The 26,343-nt window shown below is 36.5% G+C and overlaps 1 protein-coding gene across 9 annotated transcripts in view; it reads right to left on the bottom strand.

Annotated features, from left to right (window-relative positions):
* The window catches only part of LOC134529175 (uncharacterized), a 646,085-nt gene that overhangs the window by 177,547 nt on the left and 442,195 nt on the right, over positions 1 to 26,343 (bottom strand). For all 9 annotated transcript variants that reach the window (XM_063363010.1, XM_063363001.1, XM_063363007.1 and 6 more), the window contains one exon: positions 19,371 to 19,487. In XM_063363010.1, the coding sequence (XP_063219080.1) occupies positions 19,371 to 19,487 (117 nt within the window). The remainder of the gene's footprint in view (positions 1 to 19,370; positions 19,488 to 26,343) is intronic.

Here is a 26,343-nt window from a genome sequence, read left to right as displayed (position 1 = left end):
TTTATGAAAATTTTGACTTCGAATGAAATCTTCCTTCTGGCACGCACAGAACAAAACCACAGTCTTTGCACCACCAATGAGTTAATTTCCTTAGTCTTTTACCAATGATGGCTTTGCCTACATTTGAAACTACTTTAGAATACCTTGTCTTTATTTTTCAGTTGGATGAATTTTCTTTGGAAAATGGCTAAAAGACAACCGATCAGTATATGGGGATGATGATGAACAAACCTCTGCTACGGTAGCGCCATACGAAGCCAGTGGGTTTACAAGGGCCTTCATGAAGTTTTCCAAATAAGTTTTGTTGCCATCGGCTCTGGTTTTCTTTAAAAAAATAAATGTGTTTAGAATTGACATTAAAAACAGGTAAAAAAAAACAACTTTTTTCCACAATTTTATTGACTTTCTTTAGAAGGGATAATAACTTGAGTAGTTGATCAACGTGATCAAAGCCAGTTTTGTTTATATTGTAGTCTAGTGCAGGGGTCGGCAACCTTTTGAGTCGGAAGAGCCAAAAATTACAATTTACAAAATTTCAAAGTTTTTAAAGAGCCACAAAAATTTTTCTTGCCAACAATAAATAGTACTTGCATAATAAAGTTGTTTTATAAAAAAAACTTATCTATTTATTCATAAGAAAAATTTATTCATATACAAGTAGTGTTTTTTCACAACAAATTAGATAATATATATGGTCTTATTAGATAATTACTTATTATATTAGTAAAAAATTAAAACAATTAAACACTTACTAACAGCACAGCCCATAAGTACTAGTAAAACGAAAACCTCGGGCGGATGACAAATTGATAATTTAACTGCTTGATGACATATTGTTTAGTAAAATATAACAAGCGTGGAAAAAAAACCAGGCTTACTACTGGTTTGTAATAAAAAAGTATTTTCTGTATAAATGACCTGGTGATGCAGTATTTCTGGTACGGAACTAAAGAGCCGCAGCTTCACATCCAAAGAGCCGCATGTGGCTCGCGAGCCGCAGGTTGCCGACCCCTGGTCTAGTGCAATATCAGGTTTGGTTTTAGCAACTAAGCCCCCTCTACTTCTTACGCTGACTTCACTGCATGATGGTTTGTTTTTGTGGTGATGCAGTACACTTTACGTGTGTCCTTCCACTTTACAGCCACAAAGGGACCACACCTCCGAAAAATTGTTGCACCTATCGCAAGCTCTTTGCTTTTTAGTTCGGCCGGCAATCATTTGCAGTTTTTTTGAACTGTAGCCACAGCCAGTGTCTTTTCATCCCGCAACTTACAGAATAATGATGGACTTGTATAAAATCTGTCCATGTAAATTGTGTGTGCCTTACCAAAATAATCATGACACAATCTCCGAACAAGACAATCAATAGAGTTATCCACACTTCCAGTACCACCAGTGTATACCACACAATTTAGGAAAAATCCTGTATTTGTGTCACAAAGAATATTTAACTTTACACCATACTTATAAGATTTATTTTTTTATATAAACACGGAAGTACAAAAGTCCTCGAAAAAAACACATTCCTTCATCAATAGTCAGGTTCTCTGATGGATAAAGTGCAGTATTATGTGTCAGAGTAGTCAGATGATGGTTCATACAAAGAATCAGAACTGCAGTCATCAGCTTCTGAACCAGAAAATATAAAAACTCCTTCCTCTTCAAAAATTTTTCACCCTTGCGCAATCTTTTTGCCATTTCCACAGCAACAAAAAACCAATAATTCACAAGGCGCAATGCAGCACGGAAAAAACCTCTTCACACGTAAAACACTACAGCATATGGCATCCAGCTGCGACAATAGAACTAAGATGACACTGGAAAGCGTGCATGACAATCCAAGCTCGTTTTCCGCTCGAGCAAGCTCATATCAGTTCATGAAAACGTCTGCTCGAGACAGGCTAGAGTGGCGATCCAGGATTAAAATACCGTGCTCGAGCCGAGCTTGAGCATAGACCCGAATGTGCTTAACGACTTTTGAGCTTAGTAAGTCCTTGAAAGAAAGCATCAACAAAATATATCACTCCAAATCAATGTTTTAAAGAAATGTGAAAATAATTTTTTTTTTTATATTTTAGACAAAAATATTATAGTAAAAGGAATTACAGCACTTAATTAACACAGAAAACCACCCAATTTGATGTATAAAACTTCAGTTTTTTTATTTTTTTTTAAACATTTTATGTTATGCACTACCAATTATTATACCTATATTTTTTAGTGATAATAATTGAGTGTATGCTGGTTCTTTCCCGGTATTATAAATTAAGCGACCCAAAAATCATAAAGAACATTGCTTCTAAATCTTAGCTACATTGTGCTCAACAAAAATAAAGCATTGTAAAAACAGAAAATGTTTCTTTATCAGCATAAAAGGAAAGTAAAAATCATTATATAGAGTACAGTACGTATTGTTTATATGGTAATATTTCCCTTCTCCATCTTTTCCAAGGATAGACGTATTTCACCTATGAGAAGAGCAGATACATGAAATGTCTGGGAATACTCTAGTTGTTGCCAACACAAAACCGTATAGGTTCACTGCCTGATCATTTTCAAAAGTTGCAATGTTTTTCTAATATAAATATTGTGCAACATCAACATGCAATATTAACCCAGGAAAGAAGTAATATTCCAGACTATTTTCCTGTTTTCAAAGCCCTTACAAATTCCACACATTAGCCTAAATTTTTAACCATTTGGTGGCCACCCTGTAATAGCAAACATTGAATAGTTTATATTTCTAACCATTTCATTTTGGTTAAAATTATTACAGTGTACAAAAAAAATCATGGGATAGCCTACAAGTTCAAACAAATTTTTGATACTCAGTGATCACACAACAGATGTTACTACACCAGACTCAAATGAACTGAACAAAGTGTAACACTACGGTGTACGTAAGAGCTGGTACAATATTACATATATATATATATATATATATATATATATATATATATATATATATATATATATATATATATATATATATATATATATTACTATGCCCGGCAGTTATCTTGGCGTCTGAGCTCCCTAGTCCTGTCTGTAGGGGAGGGAAGGGCGAAGAGAAAGCGATACCCTATTGTCAAGGTCAGCGGCCAGGTTTGTACTAGCAGAACAGAAAACATTTGGCGCGTGACTTCCTACACTACGTAAGTCTGTATCCACGTCCGTGGGGGCCCCAGGGTGGTAAAGCCTTTTGGCTAAGAGCGCTGGGTTACCAAACCAAAAGTGAGAAATCCTATGAATTGTACTTGTATTACATAAGTGTAACATTGTGTAAATTGCAGTGGTTGTGCTCGAATATTTGTACTCATCTGTCAGGAAAAGTAACGAACTATTATCTAAACCTGTAAAGTTTTACTTTGTCCCATTAAATATACTTACGGTGTCTGCTAATCATTATGCTAACCAAAATTAATTGAAATGTTAACTCAGTAACTAGCGAAAACCAGACACGATTTATTTTGGAAAACTAGGTCACTTAGTATTTAAAATAAATTTAAAACTATGCTTCTCAATTCATTGTGTTCTCAAAGTTAATTAAAACAAAAGTCTTACAAGAAAAAGCAAACGACCAAAACATTACGCAATTGTAGCTCTCCGCGCGAAAGCTATCTCATAGTTGATGACGCAGGAGCCAGTCTAGCCCTTATCGTTCTCCGGTTTCCGTACCTTAAACGTTCCATTTAGCGCTGGATGTACATTTAAGTAAACATGGAGCTTGTTATGTTATATTTGCTGCATTAACTTCATGTCACTCGTTTAGGAAACACCTTATACTAACGTTAATGGCATTTAAAAAATGCTTGTGTATGTGTGGCTTTATATTTTAATGCACCTATAATCGATTATTTATTATAAATGTAAATACAATTTGCATTGTACTTCCACTTTAGAATGAATATTATAACCTTCAAAACCTCATATATATTACATATATGATTTGTTTAATGTACGTGTGAAGTTCTCTTTCCATGATAATTGATTGTATTAGGTGACGAAAAACAAAATTAAGTTAAAATTAATTACTAATATTACTATTCTTATTACATTCTCTAGGTACTCCCGTTTTCCCCGTTCTGTCATTTCGTCAACGCTTCATACTCATCATTTCTCCACAATAGGCTATCAAGACGCCGCCCAACTCACACACACCCTAACTGCCCAAATATTTTACTCCACTATACACTACGTAACAGTAACGTAGTAAAGATATATTTCCATTGTTTATTAAATACTTAAAATACCTATTTTTTTCTGGCGTAGTCTGTGGGTCATGTGGTCGTTCTTTGCTGACTTTACGAATCCTGACTATGGACTGTTCTCTCACACCCTTGTACTTCGCTGCTCTTGCCGTCTGTCTCTGTAAAGGCTCGAGCAGACATTTATTTTTCGCTTCTTCATCAATAAACTGCATCATGGTTTTTATTATTTCCCGTTCTCCGCTATGTATCACTTTACCGCGCCTCTGCGAGCTGCCACCTTCGCCTTCCATTTTCGGGTATACACTGAAGGGCGATATTTTCCTAACAGCCACTACACGGCTCTCGGCTACGTGGCGCCTGCTTACCCCCTCTTCTTTCTCCGGTCCCGCTGTCCCCGCACCCCCGCGCTGAGACACGCCAAGATAACTGCCGGCCACAGTAGTATGTTCAAACAAGTGTGAAACTGTGAAACAGGAGATTGCCAGTTTTGTTAAAGAATTTTAATGTCAACTGATGGTGACATGACATTATCAGAGATCATAATCTTGAAATAGAAGTCTGAAGTCTGGCCAGATATTCTGTACTAAGGGAAATTATTTTTCTGAGATTCATTAAAACTTAATTTCAAACTTGGCATAAAAAAAATTGGTAAATGACAACAAATGCTCTAGATTAACATTTATTTTTTAAGACAAGTGTTTTTTTTTTAATTTTTATTAATATTTTGTTACTTGTTTTTCTACCAAATTTTTCAGGAAACATCTTTTGTAACTATTTTCAAGTGCTATTAAATCAGCTCTTTTTTATCATTTTAGGTAAAACGGTTAAAAAATTACAGTCATTTTTGTGAACATATGTACATAAATATTTTCAAAATTTTCTCATTTCAAATAATCAAGCAAAAACATAACCACCCACTTGAAAAATTTAAATAACACATTCTTTAAATGAACTTATAAGAAAAAAATACAAAAAACCAAAATTCTTAGAAATGTAAAACTTCAAAGACAATCACTGTGTTGCATGTAGGAATGGGAGGTTGGTAGAGAGGTTGTAGGTAGGGAAGTTGAGAGTGGGAGTGTTGGTAGTAGTGTGTGGCATGGTGTGTAAATGGCGAGTGAATAGGAAATGTAAGTTGATGTGAAATAAAAGATATTGTGCAAAATGGAAGGGGAGTTAAGCTAATTACATGGTGTCAGAAGTGGGATCCGTGAGATAAAAGTGCAGAAGTGAAGGAAGTGTACAGACGGGTATAAAAGTGCGGTAATACGAGAGACAATGGCAGAAGCCATGTGCATTCTTTCTCCACCTGCTAGCTTCAACTGTAGGAAACCAGAAGAATGGTCCACGTGGTTCAAAAGATTTCAAAGATATTGACTGGGAGTGGATTGGCGGAGAAAAATGGCGAAATGCAGGTCAGTACATTGGTGTATGTAATGGGACCAGAAGCTGAGGAAATAATTAATTCTTTCACACTCTCGGAGGAGGATTCAAAATCATACAACACGGTCGTGAAACGGCTTGAGTCACATTTTATTCCGAGGAGAAATGTGATTTACGAACGGGCTAAATTCAACCTTCGTTCACAAATGCCTGACAAGTCGGTGGACTCATTCATTACCGCTTTACATACACTTTCTGAAAATTGTGAATACAAATCATTGCGTAACGAATTAGTGCGTGATAGATTTGCAGTAGGAATCCAAGACAAAAAGTTATCAGAATCATTACAATTAGATGCAAATTTAACATTGGATAGTGCAGTTACAAAAGCGAGACAGTCTGAGTCTGTTCGGAAACAACAAGCAGTAATTCAGAAATCTACTAGGGAAACAATTGTAGAGGAAAATATTGACAGAATTAGTGCAAATATAAGCAATAGAAACAACATACAACAAAGTAAACAAACGTATTCAAAGCCAAAAACTATGAATAACCTTCAAAATTTCCAGAGCACAAGGGAATGTTACAGGTGTGGTGGTGCCTATGTAAAAGCACATATGTCCTGCAATCAATGAGATTTTCCGTAACTGTGGCAGAATGGGACACTTCATGAGGGTATGCAAAACAAGGGGCAAACCTAAGCAGATTTCTGAAATTCACAGTAATAACTCTCAAGAGGATTTGTTCCTAGCCACTGTTAACATTAAAGAGAAATCCAGCCCACCCTGGAGAGCAAGAGTTAAAGTGGGGGAAAAAGAGGTCGTCTTTAAAATAGACACAGGGGCAGATGTGACAGTGATACCAGAATCGTTCAGTAAGCTCATTGGGGTTGATACGTTAGTGTTAGAGAAACAACCAGGAAATACCAAATTGCTCGGTCCCTGCAGCACACAACTAAATATAATAGGAAAATTGAGAACCACACTAGCTTGGAGAGGGCACAGTGTCGGTCAAGACGTATACATAGTAAAATACTTGAAAGAACCATTACTAGGGAGGCCAGCAGTTGAATCCTTGGGAATGCTGCAATGGATCGGGGAAGTAAGCTTTGTCAACAAATTCGACCCAAGAGAGAAATACCCTAAACTTTTCCAGGGAGTAGGTTTGATGAACGTTCCCTATGAAATTAAGTTGAAGAGTGATGCACAACCAGTGAGCACACCATGTTCCAGAAGAGTGGCCATTCCACTCCAACCAAAACTTAAACAGGAATTAGATAGGCTCTTACAGATGGGCATAATCTCCCCGGTTGAGTGCCCAACCGCATGGAATTGTAATTGTTCCTAAACCAAACAGACAAATCAGGTTGTGCGTTGATTTGTCAGCACTCAATCACTCAGTTCGAACCGAACACATGATTTTACCTACAGTGGATGAATCCCTTGCTCGCCTTCGAAATGCAGTTGTATTTTTTAAACTTGATGCAAACTGTGGATATTGGCAGGTACCCTTAGATAAAAGGTCTAGACTTCTCACTACATTTATTACACCTTTTGGTCGGTTCTGTTTTAACAGATTGCCATTCGGCATAACCAGTGCACCTGAGTTTTACTATAGGGAAATGTCTCGCATTCTTACGGATACTCCAGGCGTCATATGTCACATGGATGACGTCTTGGTCTATGGATCAAATGAGCAAGAACATTATGAAAACTTGGACAGAGTCTTAAAGAAAATAGAAGCAGCTGGGATTATATTGAATGACAAATGTGTGTTTGTAACAAGCAGGGTTAAATTCCTGGGCCACATTGTGTCTGACAAGGGAATGGAGGCCGATCCAACTAAAATTGAAGCAATTCAAGGGATGTTACGTCCTCAATCCACTAAGGAGGTGAGAAGATTGTTGGGCATGACAAATTATGTCGGTAAGTTTGCACCTAATCTGGCTTCCATCACAGAGCTCCTGCGTCAACTATTAAAAGACGATAATGTTTTCTCCTGGGGACAACAACAAGAAATATCTTTTCAGGATATAAAAAAACTCTTGTGCAGTCCCCCAGTGCTTTTGCATTACAATCCTAATAAGCAGGTTCGTGTAGCTGCAGATGCATTTTCATTTGGACTGGGGGCAGTTCTGGAACAACCTGATGACAACGGTAACTGGAAACCAGTAGTCTATGCATCACGGTCTCTAACCTCTATAGAAAAGAAACACACACAAATAGAAAAGGGGGCACTAGCGCTTACATGGGCTTGTGAGAGATTCCAGATGTACATCCTCGGCAAGAACATACTTCTTATGACTGACCATCAACCACTGGTGTCCATCTTCGGCAAGAAGAATTTTGACGAATTACCACCTAGGCTCCAGAGATACAGAACGAGGCTAATGAGATATTCTTTTTCTATACAACATGTGGCGGGGAAGCATTTTTACACTCCTGATGCTCTATCGATGTCCCCTGTTGACAGTTCCGAAGACAAGGACGACCTAAGTATCGGGGAAATAGAAGAATTTGAATCTCAGTTCATGGTGTGCTTCCCAGCTTCGGACACAAGGATTCAAGAGGTGTTGCTGGCACAAGGTTCAGATACAACATGCAAGGAGCTAAAACAACTTGTGCAAGACGGATGGCCACAGAAACCTACACAAGTACCAGTTTCATGCCGAGCATTTTGGACAGTACGAGGAGAGCTATCTATCATCAGAGGTTTACTAATGAAGGGAACTACTCTAGTGATACCTACATCGCTAAGGAAGGGGATTTTGACAAGAATTCACTTAGGACACCTGGGCACCAAGAAATGCATTGAAAAAGCTAGAGGGACGGTTTGGTGGCCGGGCATTACAAACGACATTAAACAATTTACTTCCAGCTGTGAAACATGCATAAAGGAAAAACCAAATACACCGGAACCTCTTATGCCTTCTCAGTTACCCCAAGGACCATGGGAAGTTGTTGGTACAGATTTAGCGGAACGAAAGGGAAAAACGTACCTTATCATGATAGATTATTATTCAAGATATCCAGAAATATATGAAATGCCTAACATTTCATCTTCCACAGTAATATCAAGATGTAAAGCTGCTGTCTCTCGACAAGGAATCCCCAAAGAACTGAGATCGGATAATGGACCACAGTATAGCTCTCAAGAATTCAGGGATTTTGCTAAGTTGTATGGCTTTACACATATAACAAGTAGCCCTAAACATGCACAGAGCAATGGACAAGTGGAGTCTGCAGTCAAGATTGTTAAAAACATAATCAATCGATCAGAAGACCCATACTTAGGATTGCTGTCTTATCGAAATGCACCACTGTCAGGTCTCAAATACAGCCCGGCTCAACTCCTGATGGGTAGATCACTTAGAGACACCTTACCAGTGTCACAAAAGTACTTGCAACCATTTACAGTGGATAGGCAGGAGTTTGCTACCATGCATCAAGAAGTGAAAGGCTGTCAAAAGACCAATTTTGACAGACACCATCGAGTATGTATGCGTCCTCCGATGCAAATACACGATAAGGTTTGGATAACAGATTTGCGACGTTATGGAGTGATAGTATCAGAAGCAGATACCCCAAGATCCTACCTTATCTCTTCAAGTGGGAGGGTGATCCGAAGAAATAAACATTATTAAAAATTGTTGGGAAGGCAGGCCAAGAGGAGAAAAAGAGATATAACATGGCAGAAAATGAGTCAGAACAAAAAAATGGGTCAAGTTGTTACCTATCCAACTCCACAGAAGAAGTTCAGATATTTGGGCAGGAGAATAACCATCAGCGGGCACGGCAGAGTATCCAGAGACAAGAAGAGGAATGGTGTGCAGAGCAGGAAGAGGACAAGATGCCAAACCAGGACAACGAAAGGTGTCCAGAACAGGAAGAACACAGCACAGATGGGGACGAAGAAGGTAGTATAGCAGGGCAAGAAGAAGATGAGGAAGAGGAGTGGAAGGGTTGGCCAAACACAGAGATGCAAGCGTGTAAACCAAGGAAGACAACAGTGAGGACCAAATGTGGTAGGGAAGTGAAAAGGAAAGAGAGACTTAATTTGTGAAGGAACTCAAATCTAGTTTATAGCAGGAGGTGCTGTAATACTGTCTTGTAACCAATTATAGTTAGAACATCATTCATTAAAGAAGGGAATATGTGTTGCATGGAGGAATGGGAGGTTGGTAGAGAGGTTGTAGGTAGGGAAGTTGAAAGTGGGAGTGTTGGTAGTAGTGTGTGACATGGCGTGTAAATGGCGAGTGAATAGAAAATGTAAGTTGATGTGAAATAAAAGATATTGTGCTAAATGGAAGGGGAGTTAAGCTCATTACAATCATTAGTTGAATTTACATGGAATAAATCTTTAAGGAAATGTTTTGTCTCACTATTTACAGTAACTATTTAATTACATGTAATTTTTCTTATAGAAAATTTTTACTCATTTCCAATTTATCATATGAAATGGAAAAACTCATTATTAAAAATAATATTTTAGTTGGATATTAGTTTATATAGTGCATTTGAAATTAATACATGCATCCAAGTTAAAATTAGAAGGAAAAGTAAGTTAATTTTACCAAATTAAGTTTTAAAAAAAATAAACTGATCTCTTAATGGTACCACTACAAAATGACGGTGGAAGAAGCTTCTGAATTAACATACCCTGGACCTGTATTCAATCTTTATTGTCATTATTTGGCAAGTATCCTATACTTTAGGTGCATCATAGACAGAGTTAGTTTTACTGCAACACTGCATCAGAAACACTTTGTAATGAAATTTTAATCATATACTTTTGTATTTTTAAACCACACATAAAGAAATGCTAACAACATTCATAAAAACTAATATGAATTTACCTCTGTAACATAGTTGTTTGCATTAGAAGAAATATTAAACACTCTATTTCAGCTAGAGATTTGTTGTAATATATAACTTTATTTACTACATACATAACGTCCCAGGTTGCCTAAAGACATAGCAACTAGTTCTGAGATATGCATTTCACAACAAATTAAAAGTGAAATTGTTGGTTTATCCCTCACTCAACCGCACCTCAAGTAACAACAATACCCACACACTACATTAAAAACAGTCTATTTATCCCAAAAATTCAATGCCAAGAATAAAATGTGGTAGAAAAGTAATTCAAGTTAATAGGAATAATTGCGTTCAATGTAAGTTAATATATAATTATTTTTTATATCGGTATGAATGTGTCAGAATTATTTCCTGATGGAGGAATGAAGCATTATGTGGTGTTTGTTTAAGATAAGCTTATCTTCTTTTAATTTAGAATGTTTTGGATAATGACTAATATAATTAAATAAAGGTTTTATTTTAAATAATGAAATTAACTAATTTGACCTAAAATAACTTTACTAGGGGATGATGCTTTGGTTTTGTTGATAATGACAAAGAAACGAAGGATGTAGTCATAGAGCATAGTTGGTCTAGTATAAAAGGTGTAAAACCTTTAAGTAACCCAAAAGATTAGTCACAGCTGCAGTTGGTCCTAATGAAGTTTACAACACAAAATTATTTTGTTGAGCCAAATTAATTTTTAGCTTATGCATGAAAATGAGTGTGGGCACTTCTAAAGTTTTTTAAAAGTTCAGATAGTGTAAATAGAAGGAAAGAAGAGAAATATATCTCTCATTTTGCCTACATTATTAAGAGGTATAGATTTACGGTGGTTCCAAAGTTTTGAGGATTCAAGTAATTTTTTTTTTCTTTCTGTCAATTTAGCCAATGCTTAACGATCTGCATTCGTATGAAAAGGCCATGTAGAAAAAATAGAACTGAGATTACAATCTAGAGTACAGAATTTTAGGGAACTATTTCAATCTTTATTATACAATTTATTGAATTTGAGTACCAGGCTTAGATTAAATATCTCAAAATTTTTGTTAAAACATCGCAAGAAATGTTAAAAAAGTTAAGACTTTCCTAAAATGGGCCATCAAAGAGCAGTAAGAAAAATAAAGGCACATAGATGTCGATACTGGATAAATTATTGTATTTTGGTTAAAATATTTTCTGTTAAGTGTTAGATGTTTTTATAGCAATGGTTATCCATTTATTGTAATTATATAATTAGTTTAAGACATTGAAGCATACGTTTTTGTGTGGACATAATGAATATCAGCAACAGACTTGTGGGCACGCACTGAGCGAGTGGAAGGCAGTGCTGTGGAGTGGGGGGAGGAGAGAGCTGCGAGTGGGACTCTAGGGCGGACGGCAGTCGTGTCAACATGACTGGGTGCAAGGCGGCGTCTGTGGGCTGAGTTGGGGCGGCCTCTCACAATTATGCTGTGGTGTTTAATGTATGTTTATGTAAAGCAGTGCTTAACTACAGTACTACTGAGAAGCAAGTGTGTGATTCTGATGACATTCGGTTATTCGTTCAAGTCTGAGAGCTTCTACGGGCCTACTCTACTGACTTGTGTTAGCGAGGGAAAAGCTAATGCACGCTAATAAGAATGACTGTTTGGGAGGTATGACCATCGTCACCAAAAAACAAGTAACTCTTGTACAGCTGATTTAGTTTAGGGGATAATTCTGTTTGGGAAAAAGACATGTCTCAAAAGTTATTACAATTAGTGAATTAATTAATGTATTTATTTTGTACCGTCTTTGCAAAGAAAGATTCTGAACAAAATTGCTATTATATTGCATTGGCAATTTTGCAAAATAACATATACAGGCCTGTAACTAAATATATTGACTACACAGTTTTCACGAGTGTGTGTGATATTCTAATGCTTGCCTCAAACATAAAAACTCGGACTGGAATGTTTTTTGGTTGGTTTAAAAAAGTATGAAGTTCATGCTTATCAAAAGTAATTTATTTTTATGTTGTAACCATTTAGGTTCTTAACATAATATATATGTTTTGGTACAGAGATAATAGAGTTTTTAAACTCACATTTGAATTTTTTTGTTCACAGAAAGACTAGTTTTGTATTTTGTGTAAAGGCACGCTATTCACAACACATAAGCCAAATTAAAAATTGTATTTTAAGGTATAGTTTACACAATATTTCCTTATTTTACATTACAATAAATATACAGTTAAAGTTTATTCTTTTATTTTACTTGCTAGTTCTTACAGCTACTTCCTTTATTTTTAAAATTTTGTTTTTTTGACTTCGCTAAAGTTGATGTCTTTTTTGACAATCTGTTTTGGGGAACGTAAAGACACCTCCTAAAGAGCGTTGATGATTTTAAAGAATTTGTTTGTTTGATGTCTGCAACATGTGTGTGCAGTAAACTTAATTCCTGAGAGTGTGCTGAAATATTCGTTTGACGATCTAGTTAGGTGACAGCCGACAAAGTGAGGCACTCATGAATTTTTTGGGAATGTTTTGCTATTTTTGTTGGTTAATTGCTGACTATGCTACTATGTGTGCATAACTGAAGAACTAAATTAATTAATTGATTAAAAAGGGCTATTTCCCATTCTCCTGCACTTATCTTATTTATTTTTGACATTACATTTTGTGTGCAAGTAGATGCTTCGAGTGTAGCATTAGGAGCGCTGAAGTTGCAAGAAGGGGATAAAGATGTGCAGACCTGATGTACAAGATTCACACACTTAATTGGCACAAACAACGGTATTGTGTGTATGAAAAGTAGGTGTAGGCCTGCATTTTTTCTGTAGAGAGGTTCTAATACTTTCTCGAGCACAATGAGTTTGTAGTAGAGACGTGCGAGTCTCGGTAATATCGAGAAATTATCGATATCAAAATATTCTCGATTTCGTCTCGAGAACATTTTAGAATTTCCGAGAATTTCGAGAATTTGTATTGCTTAGCTCTGATTGTCTACTTATGCATTTAAATAAAGCAAAGTTTTTACTTACATGTAAAAAAAATAGCTACTAGGTACTTAAAATAAAAACTTGAATCAGTTACCACATGCCGACATAACACAGTGTATGTTCTAATGTTTATTTTCCACGTTCACGTAAAATTTTTTTATAACAGTGACGTTTCACAATTCAAACGAACACCAATATATGTCGCACTTTAAGAATATACAGTAGAACCTCGTTAATCTGTGATGCGCTAATTCGGGAATCGAATAATCCGGGACGATTTAAAATTGCAGAAAATAAGAGAAGTAAAAATTGTCAGCGCTTAAAATTAACGTCACACGGGCCGGCGGCCGGCAAACACTGCAAGACATCGCGTGGGCCGCCAAACTCTGCAACGCTGTTTGTACCGACCCTTTGTGTCGCCCCCCTTTCAGCTGTCACATTTGTCACTCTTTAAACTTGAGGGGGATGTCCTGACTTCTGCTTCCAGTCTCCCTTTGTTTGAATGTTGTTTCACGTGCTGCTGAGTTACTTTCTGCCCGCCAACGCACGGCAAGCGCCTGGCGAGTGATGACGTATCTGGCTGGCATTCGGCTGGATGGAGAGGGGGGTGAGGGGGGGGCTTACCCAAAATTTATGTGTGCAAGGTCAGCACAATCTTTTTTTTCTCTCTTCGGCTGTTGTAAATGACCGTGAACTAATGGCTAGGCAGTGCCGTATTTTTTTAAGCCGAGACACTAATTTGAAGACAGCCCTTACCGTGCACCGATTATCCGGGTTTACTTTTTTTTTTAAAGGATTTCAATTATCCAGGCATCTGCGGGTCCCAACTAACACGAATAATGGGGAGTTTACTATTTTTATCCATCTGCTGCCAAGGCGCAGAAAGTCTCGGAGATGTTACGTCACATGACCTTGGCCTTAACCCAGCTGCACGCCGGTGTCTGAGAAGCTTGACAAGACCTTCCGGGCTTTTAATCGCTAGTCCGTGAAATTCGGTAATCCGTTATTATGCCGGTCCCGACCATCACGTATTAACGAGGTTCTACTGTACTATATTTTGAAAGACCGTCGCTTGATTCGCTAGCAACAACGGCACGGATACGGCAAGAAGTGAACACTCACTGTTTGTGTGTCCCGTAGGAAAGAGCTCAATACTTTGTTTAAAGGATCGTACCAGCTTTTTTTTAGTTATTTTCAGCGCTAATACATGTAATTATAAGAATGGCTAATAGTTGTGGGAATGTTGAAGACCGTAAATTGTCGCACATTTGGAAATTTTATGAAAAACGAAAGGGTGAGGGTGAGTGCAAAGTGTGAAAAAAACGTATTCAGACGCCGACTTGTTCAACAAGTGGTCTCTTGCGACACTTGAAACTTCATCCAGCCGCCGAAAAGGATTATTTGGAATTAACAAAGGAAAAAGCTACAAAACAAAAAGAAAATTCTTATAGACAGTTATCAATCCAAGTCTGTCACAAAGAAGCAAAAAGTTAGCGAAGCTAGGAAAAACATAATTGACAGAAAAATTGGTTTAATGATGGCATGTGATTTTCAGCCATACAACATTGTAGAGGATCACGGATTTAAAGGACTGCTCAATGAATTAGAACCAGGTTATGAAGTGCCATCTCGCACTACATTTTCCAGGTCTATTGTAACAAAAATTTACCGTGAAGAAAAACCAAACTTGCAGAAGAAATAAAGATAGATGTTGATGATGGACTTCAGTCTGTTTCATTTACTACTGACATGTGGTCATCCGCAAGGCAGGACAGTTTTATTTCTCTCACAAGTCACTAATTGACAAAAGACTTGGAGTTGAAATATCATGTCCTTGGAAATTACCACTTTTCAGGTTCGCACACTGCTCTGGCAATACAAGAAAAGCTGACAGCAGCTATAGACGAATGGAATTTTCCCCAAAGTTCAATTCCATTGTACGTAGTTACAGATAATGCTAAGAAATTCACAGCTGCCATAAACAAAACATCATGGATTCACACACTGTGTTTTGCCCACACACTACAGTTGGCAGTTCAAGATGCTAAAAGTGAACACAATGATGCAGACCTTCTAGCAAAAGGCAGGGCAATCGTGGGACATTATCGCCACAGCAATATTGCTTGAGAAAGGCTTCATGCTCTGCAGCTAAAGTTGAACAAACCTGTATACGAGCTGTTACCAATGGTTCCGACAAGATAGAACAGTGAGTTTACAATGCTCTCCCGCCTTGTTGAGCAGCAGGTACCCTTATCTGCAGATCTAGGAGATTCAATGGCAGTAGAAAATTTCACATTGAGTGAGTGGAAGCTTGCTGCTAATGTAGTAAGTGTGTTACAGCCAATAGAACAAGCCACAAGAGAGCTGTGTTACTCTAAATTTGCCACTATCTCTTCCAAAATACCTTTGCTGTATGGCATTGAGGCAACACTTTCTAACTATGTTGAAGATCAAAGTAACCCTGGAATTGCATTTGCTATCTCTCTTCAGAAAAGTATTAAATCTAGGTTTCCGTTGTACACAACAGTAAAAGAAGACATGATTGTAAAAGTACTTGACCCATGCTTCAAAAACATTTTGCTGCAAGACCACGAAAATCTTATTTGTGTGCAGTGTATTACTTCAGATCTCAAAGTGGTTGTTGATAATAAAACAGCACCTGTTCCAGAAGAAAATCCATCAGATACAGTTGAAGCCACCTGTTCTCTGTGGAATACTTTTGAACATCTGAAGAAATCAAGCTGTTCCTAAGTAAATTCACCAAGAGTTGAAAATGAACTTACCATTTATCTTGGTGAAAATATTATCCCCTGATCAATCCCCTCTTATGTGGTGGCAGCAGAACCAGTCACATTTCCCTGCTCTTGCCAGAGTCGCAAGAAAATATTTGGCCATACCAGCCACGCAGGTGGAAAGCGAAAGACTTTTAAGCAGTGCTGGTAACACTGTTGCATCCAGAAGAGAGAATCAGTTGGCCGAAAATGTAGAGCAGCTTGTCTTTTTAAACAGCAGATTTTAATTGTGAGCTACCAAATAAAGTTGACTGTTTTCAATAATAGGCCTATTGAAATGCTCATGGTGCTACAGTGCAGGCCTATTTATTATTGTGGATTCATTTTTGTAAATGTATATTCTATAGCGCATATGTAGTCCTTTCATTTCTTTCATTAAATAGCTTATATATGTAAAACTGTTGATATTTGCACATCAAGAATTACAAAGAACTCAAGAGGAAAAGAGTAGGGTGGGCCCAATTTATTGCATCTAAAATCTCGTTGAGGAAAACTTCACTGACACCAAATTGCAATTTTGAAATAAGAAAAAAACTGAATTCTCGATCTCGTCTCGATTTTTGAAAAGGACTTCTCGCACATCTCTAGTTCGTAGCTTTGAAAGATAACCAATTTTTGACATGGTTTCTGGGAGATGGATTGTATGACTCATCCATTTTAAATTTTGGATTAACACATGAGAGGTAGCAAGAATGTAGGATGACAAAACTGTTAAAAAAATATTAATTTTTTTACATAAGCAGGTATTAAGTTATTCAACAATTATATTGACATTGGAAGTACTGTAAAAATTCGTCCATACATGATAGCGAGTAATATAAACCAAGAAATTCACGATTTCTGTAATTGCAAAAGGACAGACAATATTTTATTACAACTTTGACATACTCTAATGAGATATTGATGTTCAGAGCAGGATGGTATATATCTTCTTTAATAAGAATATCAGTTGCAGGAGAAACCGTACACTTAAGTGAGTAGGTTAATGTAATGTAGGGTATTATTAGTCTGTCTTAGACCAAAATAGTAATAAAGTTAACCAGGTACGGACCCTTATTTCTGATATACGCATTTGGAACGATTTGAAAGGTGATATTGTTTCACCTGTCGACCCTGGGTGCATTGAAATCAGCTATTATCACAAAGGTAAATATTTGGTGATGTGTCAGGAGGTAGGTAAACATTGCCAAGAGTAAAAAATATTGTTGTTGGAGTTCATTTTGATTTTTACCCACATGGCTTCAAAACCTGGATAGTTGTATTTGGTTATTTGTAGGACTGAAATAAATTGACTTTTGTTAGAGGCAGTTAGTACATCACCACCTCTTTTTTTATGAGAGTAATTAATTATTATCATTTCTGAAGATTGAAAATTGGTCATTAACAAATGTTTCTGTAAGACATACAATGTTATAATTTGAGTTTATAAGATTTACAAGGAATTCATTAGACTTGATGCACAAGCCTCTAACATTTTGATAAGCAATTGAACACTCTTTGGACCACTCTTCCCAGATGAAAAACACTGAAGAGTATTTACGATGCTCCTCCGAGCACCACAGAAGATATCAAAGAAGAGCTCGGACGAGTCAGGGGTGAAATAATAGTGCTTCTTGGCTTAGGGAGCTCTTTTGTTGAAGGAGTGTTAGAAGCTGTCGATTCTGAATTGTTTGTGATAAACTTCGTTAGCTGCAATTTTATCTGGGTATAACTTGCTGTAAAATAAGCTTATCAGACAACCACTGGCAAGAATATGATGATGTTTATTCTGATAAAAGTCTTCTTGAAACGAGACGTGAAAGGAAGCGTACGAGTTGTATTTGGTACATAGTTTTTAGTCTGACTTAGAGATAAATTCAACAATTTCATGTTCCTGTATAGGGGATCTAAACATGTGATGAAGAAACCTTTCTTTTTTTCAGTGCGGTTTGATCTACAGTATTTAAGGTAAGAAAGTTCCTGATGCCCATTTACATAGGTGTTTTTTCCTCTCCTGTACATGTTTTACTAGTGTTAGTTGATGTCTTGGATTTATGTCCGTATTACATGACAATAAAACCATCTAGATCTTGGTCAGCATTCTCTATGTTGTTTCCGCTGATGATGGCATAGTTTTTAAGCTGGAACATAAGTTGGTCAGAGCTGCCTCTAGGGGTATAAACATGACCTTATTGCTATTCAAGCTGGTGGTTGATTCCATGGCAATTTGACTATAAGATATTCCATTTACATTTTGTGAAATTAAACTTTGATTGATGTCTCAAAGTGGTTGCTTGATTAACTTAGTTTCTGAATGTGAATCTAATAGAAGTGTTTTTAGTAAAAAGTTTTCATTTTTGAGGTCGTTGACCTTGGTACAAAGAGACTCTAAGTTTTTTACAAGATCTTCAATTTTTGAGACTTCTGCTGTGTGAAGTTCCATGATAATTTATTCGTGAATAAATAGCTGACTGGTTTTCATAGGTGGTGATTCGAACATTTTAAGTTGATTAGTCTCCAAAGTTACTATAAGTATATGGAAAATGCATTCTTAAGTAAAATAGCAGTAAATTTTGAAAAACATCTTAAACCTTGTAAACTTTTACTCAAAAAAATTCCTCTTGTCTGTACCCATGGGTTACATCATGATTTGTCACTAATAGTCAGTACCTCTTAAATATATATTAGTAATACAAATCAGTTGCATTCTGCAGGAGTGTACAGTCCGAGCAAGTCCAGCATAGCTACCACCATGACACCAACTGCCCTTGACTTAGCTCAAGTTTATATTAAAAAAGTTCAGTAATAAATATTTATACATACATAACTGTAATTACGAAATAAATGCACAAAAACAGAAATAATTAAATTTTACTTAAATAGAAGTACCACTAACCTCAAATACATTTATGCCAGACTTCTTATCTTTCTTAGAAACCCTTTTGAATCCACTCTTGTTAATTTTTTTCTTTTAAAGATAATACTTTTGGTCCCTGAATTTCATTTTGCAACCAAACACTCATATTAAAAAACCTTTTTATTCTCACAAAATCATAGCATTCTATTCCAAACTTTCCCTGACTATAGTTCAAACCACTTAATTATTAAGAATTACAGAGAAAAATATTGACCTCATGGACACGCAATCAATAAACTGCAAGCAAAAAGAGTAATAATAGTATTGTACCTTTTTACGTCGTCTGGTTACATTTGTAAGGTCCAAATCTATGTCTCCAACCAATGGGGATATGCCAGGGACTGTCATTGAACCTTTCCGTTTGGGGTCTTGCTTTTCCGGATCAACCTGCACCAAAAATTTTTTTATTGAAACTTTTTGATTCTACAGTAATGTCTATATGTCAAGAAGCTGAGGAAAAAAATAAGATGGTGATGGTCCACTGGGTGGAGAAAGTTGACTTTCTGTTCAGCAACACAGTCATTCTTTGCTACCCACCATACATCATTGTACACAACAGTGATGTAACCTGTAGGAGTACAAGCAAAATATGACTGGAGAGAGTTACTGACACACACAATGTGGATTTCTCCTTTGTCTCTAAATTAATGAAGTTTTTTTTGTATACTATAACTAGCACCCAGTAGATTGATCGGGTCCCTAAGATATCTTTCACATTGTGAAATACTACCAATCTTTTTCTCTGGTTTGTAAGATTTTTAATTTGAACACCTGAAATATCTTGTATGCAAAAGTTAGACAGTCTTTTATTGATAATAATTGATTGTTATGTGATCGCTGAAGACTTGTCTTGTACCTCCCAAGTTAACAGATGTACTTATGACATGTAGTGTAAAAGAATGAAATTCTGCACCCAGAAAATTTAAGTTTTGTAATGGCAACCATTTAGATAGTAATACTTTTTTAGTCTATTAATTAATACATCTAAAGTGGTATGAGTGGTGAATGAAATGTGTACAAAGAAACAGTATTGTGAACTAAACAGTTAAAAATAAAAACTTAATTACAATGCTTCAGTTAAACGCCTTCTTTGAAGAATGCAACACAGGTGGGTGGTGGAGTGAGTATTTTCCAATGATGAGAAAATCTTCGTCCTGAAGAATAATGTAATAATTTTTGAGATATATCACCTGACAATTGCCTCCTCCTGATTTCGCTTTCTTTTTAGAAACTGTAAAAAAAATTTTTGTTGTCCTAAATTAACACATTAGAGTCTAGAGGTTAAAACTGTCCTGAGTTACATAATACTAGGCTAATTTATGTTTTTTTTTTTTACTTTTTTAATTTAAATATTTCAATCAGTATGTAAAATACTTACTACATGACAAAAAAGTTCAGAGTTTACACTTTTTTTAACAATGTTTAAAACAACATTTTTATTTATTTTATTTTCATATCAATGTCTTTTAATAAAAAACTATGTTTTACAAAATAACAAAAATTCTTTACACACTTGATAATATTCAATGTAATAAACTTTTTTTAACTCTAAATCGTTTATCTTTTTATGATATTTTTCAAAATAATCATCTCATTACAACATTTGAATACTAAATTAAATTTAACTTTGTTGCTTTTATGAAAATTTTGACTTCGAATGAAATTTTTTGTAGCCTTCTGGCATGCACAGAACAATACCACAGTCTTTGCACCATCAATGAGTTTCTTTCCTTAGTCTTTTACTACTGATGGCTTTGCCTACATTTGAACCTACTTTACAATACCTTGTCTTTTTTTTCGTTTGGGGGAATTTTCTTTGGAAAATGGCTAAAAGACAACCGATCAGAATATGAGGATGATGATGAACAAACCTCTGCTACGGTAGCGCCATACAAAGCCAGTGGGTTTACAAGGGCCTTCATGAAGTTTTCCAAATAAGTTTTGTTGCCATCGGCCCTGGTTTTCTTTAAAAAAATGAATGAGTTTAGAATTAACATCAAAAACAAGAAAAAACAAAACTTTTTTCCACCATTTTATTGACTTTCTTCAGAAGGGATAATAACTGAGTAGTTGATCAACGTGATCAACGCCAGTTTTGTTTATATTGTAGTCTAGTGCAATATCAGGTTTGGTTTTAGCAACTAAGCCCCCTCTACGTCTTACGCTGACTTCACTGCATGATGCTTTGTTTTTGTGGAGATGCAGTACACTTCACGTGTGTCCTTCCACTTTACAGCCAAAAAAGGACCACACCTCCGAAAAATTGTTACACCTATCGCAAGCTCTTTGCTTTTTAGTTTGGCTGGCAAGCCTTTGCAGTTTTTTTGAACTGTCGCCACAGCCAATGTCTTTTCATCCCACAACTTACAGAATTTGATGGACTTGTATAAAATCTGTCCATGCAAATTGTATGTGCCTTACCAAAATAATCATGACACAATCTCCGAACAAGACAATCAATAAAGTTATCCACACTTCCAGCACCACCAGTGTATACCACACAATTTAGGACAAATCCTGTATTTGTGTCACAAAGAATATATAAATTTACACCATACTTATGAGGTTTATTTTTATATAAAGACGGAAGTACAAACGTCCTCGAACAAAACACATTCCTTCATCAATAGTCAGGTTCTCTGATGGATAAAGTGCAGTATTATGTGTCAGAGTAGTCAGATGATGGTTCATACAAAGAATCAGAACTGCAGTCATCAGCTTCTGAACCAGAAGATACAAAAAATACTTCCTCTTCAAAAATTTTTCACCTTTGCACAATCTTTTTGCCATTTCCACAGCAACAAAAAACCAATAATGCACAAGGCGCAATGCAGCACGGAAAAAACCACTTCACATGTAAAACAGTACAGCATATGGCATCCAGCTGCGACAATAGAACTAAGATGACACTGGAAAGCGTGCATGACAATCCAAGCTCGTTTTCCGCTCGAGCAAGCTCATATCAGTTCATGAAAACGTCTGCTCGAGACAGGCTAGAGTGGCGATCCAGGATTAAAATACCGTGCTCGAGCCGAGCTTGAGCATAGACCCGAATGTGCTTAACGACTTTTGAGCTTAGTAAGTCCTTGAAAGAAAGCATCAACAAAATATATCACTCCAAATCAATGTTTTAAAGAAATGTGAAAATAATTTTTTTTTTTATATTTTAGACAAAAATATTATAGTAAAAGGAATTACAGCACTTAATTAACACAGAAAACCACCCAATTTGATGTATAAAACTTCAGTTTTTTTATTTTTTTTTAAACATTTTATGTTATGCACTACCAATTATTATACCTATATTTTTTAGTGATAATAATTGAGGGTATGCTGGTTCTTTCCCGGTATTATAAATTAAGCGACCCAAAAATCATAAAGAACATTGCTTCTAAATCTTAGCTACATTGTGCTCAACAAAAATAAAGCATTGTAAAAACAGAAAATGTTTCTTTATCAGCATAAAAGGAAAGTAAAAATCATTATATAGAGTACAGTACGTATTGTTTATATGGTAATATTTCCCTTCTCCATCTTTTCCAAGGATAGACGTATTTCACCTATGAGAAGAGCAGATACATGAAATGTCTGGGAATACTCTAGTTGTTGCCAACACAAAACCGTATAGGTTCACTGCCTGATCATTTTCAAAAGTTGCAATGTTTTTCTAATATAAATATTGTGCAACATCAACATGCAATATTAACCCAGGAAAGAAGTAATATTCCAGACTATTTTCCTGTTTTCAAAGCCCTTTCAAATTCCACACATTAGCCGAAATTTTTAACCATTTGGTGGCCACCCTGTAACAGCAAACGTGAATAGTTTATATTTCTAACCACTATACTTTTAGAATAATTTTGGTTAGAATTATTACAGTGTACAAAAAAAAATCATGGGATAGCCTAGAAGTAAAACAAATTTTTGATACTCAGTGAGCACACAACAGATGTTACTACACGAGACTCAAATGAACTGAACAAAGTGTAACACTACTGTGTACGTCTGAGCAGGTACAATATTACATATAGACATTAGTATGTTCAAACAAGTGTGAGACTGTGAAACAGGAGATTGCCAGTTTTGTTAAAGAATTTTAATGCCAACTGATGGTGACATGACATTATAAGAGATAACAACCTTGAAATAGAAGTCTGAAGTCTGGCCAGATATTCTGCACTAACGGAAATTATTTTTGTAATTTTTATTAAAACTTCATTTCATACTTGGCATAAAAAAATTGGTAAATGACATAACAAACGCTCTAGATTAACATTTATTTTTTAAGACAAGTGTTTTTTTTTTTAATTTTTATTAATATTTTGTTACTTGTTTTTCTCCAAAAATTTTCAAGAAAAAACTTTTGTAACTATTTCCAAGTGCTTTTAAGTCAGCTCTTTTGTATCATTTTAGGTAAAACGGTTTAAAAATTAGAGTCATTTTAGTGAACATATGTACATAAATATTTGCAAAATTTTCTCATTTCAAATAATCAAGCAAAAACAAAACCACCCACTTGAAAAATTTAAATAACACATTCTTTAAATGAACTTATAATAAAATAAAAAAACAAACAATATTCTTAGAAATGTAAAACTTCAAAGACAGTCATTAGTTGAATTTACATGGAATAAACCTTTAAGGAAATGTTTTGTCGCACTACTTACAGTAACTTTTTAATTACATATCATTTTTCTTATAGAAAATTTTTACTCATTTCCAATTAATCAAATTAAATGGAAAAACTTATTATTAAAAGTATTATTTTAGTTGGATATTAGTTCATGTTGCATCGTCTCTCCGTAACCGTAATCAAGTACAACTCATTAAACCATAATCCACAGGCACATGATGTACCTGAGATAGACCAGCCGCACGGCCATCTTGCCCGCTACTGCCCTAGTCACAGATACAACATCTTTCCCTTTTTATTTGGAGTTGCAAAATACATCAAGCCACTAGATAACACATACATCTGATACATCTTCCCTTTTTTTTTTTTTCCAGTCCCAAGATCTTATACAAATAAACTGAGATTATAATTTACCATTATTAATGGTTACATAAGCTAGATACACATACAAGTACTAATCAATTTTATAAGACAATTCTTTCATTACACAGCTCAAACAATCTAATACAAACAAGATAGAATATTTTACAAAACATACCCTGAGTTTACTAAGCCTCTTCATTATGCACTATACTCTGTCAGCCACTTTGGAGGGCCCCTTTTTCTACCAGACTTACGAAGGATTGGACTGGCCTGATTTCCTTCATTATCCCATCCTTTCCAGTCACTGTCGCTGTCGGACTCATTAGACCCTTCTCCTAAGTATTAGCCGTGGGACCTTCTGTCTGCTCGGCGTTTCCCTGGTTTCCCTCTGTGTTCTGTAGTTGCTCCCCGCTGTTCTGCATCGACCCCCTACGGAGTCCCACTACTCCCTGAGAGGGTGCACACACCAAGTGGTGACGGTTGCGCCTGTATGTTTTGCCGCCAACCTGAACCTGATATGACCTAGGTGCAGTGAAGCAGCTATAGTCATTGATTGTCCTTCCGTACTTCTTAAGGTCCGGGACCCAGACTCTATCACCTTTAGTGAGCAAAGGAAGCTCCTTTGCTCTGTGTCTTTTGTCGTACCATTGAGCGTAATACTCTTTGACTTTTTCCAACCTCTGTTTTAATTGCTCGTTGGGCTTTCCCGATACCAACGATGGAAGTGAGGTCCTAACTTTTCTACCTAGCATAATTTCCGCTGGGGAAAAACCGCATTCTAGAGGGGTACTCCGGTATGCAAGAAGAGCCTCGTGAACATCCTTACACTTAGTTAATAATCTTTTTGCAGTTTTCACGGCTGCCTCTGCACAACCATTTGACTGCGGGTAGTAAGGACTGCTAGTTTGGTGTCTGAAACCATATTCTTTTGCAAAGTCACGAAACCTTCCCCTGAACTGAGGGCCATTATCTGTTCATACAATTTCAGGGACTCCAAAGTGTGCAAAAACTGTCTTGCACTGGTGTACGACTGCAGTTTCTGTTAGGTTAGTTATTTCGATCAGCTCAAAGTACTTAGAGAAATAGTCCACTATTACTAGATACCATCTACCTTGACATTTCATTAAGTCCATAGCCACCTTTTGCCATGGGTAGTCTGGGATTGCCTCGGAAATGAATGGTTCCTTAGGCTGGCTCCTGTGTTCGATGCATGTGGGGCACACTGCTATGACTGCTGCGATCTGGTCCTCTATTCCCAACCACCAAACAGTTTCTCTAGCTCTGGCTTTACATTTTGTTATGCCTAAGTGACCTTTATGCAGCTGTCCAAGGACGTACTGCTGCATCTCAACGGGAACTATTAACCGTGTGCCCTTTAGCAGGAATTCTCCACAAATGTTTATTTCCAACCTGTACTGATAGTATTTGTCAAGTTCTTTTGGCAACTGTCACTTAGGAGGACACTGTGTTTTGGTGAACTCTGTAAGTTTTTGACAAACGGGATCGGTTTGCTGTTTGGCTTTGATCTGCTCTAGGGTATTAGGTTCAACAGACACATTGGCTACGACCATGTTCACCTGTGCCTCTGTGTCTGCTGCTAGTTCCTCAGCCAATGGGTCTGTACCCGTAAGTGGGTTGCGTGACAAACAATCCACTATGACTAACTGCTTACCTGGCACATAAGACACTGTATATGAATACTTCATCAGCCTGATTCTGAATCTCTGCAACATAGGGCTCAGGTCATCAATGTTTTTTGAGGTTAGTATTTGAATTAGGGGCTTGTGGTCGGTCTCCAATTCCACTTGAAGGCCTAGAATGTATTCTTGAAATTTCTCACATGCCCATGTCAAGGCCAGGGCCTCTTTCTCTATTCTGGCATATCTCATTTCGGTCTTGGTGAGAACTCTAGAGCCATAACAAACTACCTCCCTTGTACCATTCTCTCTTGCTTGCATTAAAACACATCCTAACCCAAACGAAGAGCTGTCTGCACTCACAATCATTTTTTTCCTCACATCGAAGTGAGCTAGACAAGGAGCATGTAGCAAGAGCTGTTTTATTCCCTGGAAGGCTGTCTGTTGGTCCTTTCCCCACATATACATGCAATTTTCTTTTAGTAATTCCCGCAGGGGTTGTAGAACCTGACTTTTGTTAGGTATATATGTCCCTACATAATTAACCATGCCCAAGAACCGCATTAATTCTGTCCTATTCCTAGGTTCTGAAAATTGTGCAATGGCTGTA

The sequence above is a fragment of the Bacillus rossius genome, chromosome 2, assembly GCF_032445375.1.
Source record: "Bacillus rossius redtenbacheri isolate Brsri chromosome 2, Brsri_v3, whole genome shotgun sequence".
Classification (NCBI taxonomy): domain Eukaryota; kingdom Metazoa; phylum Arthropoda; class Insecta; order Phasmatodea; family Bacillidae; genus Bacillus; species Bacillus rossius.
This window is presented reverse-complemented; position numbering and strand designations above follow the sequence as displayed.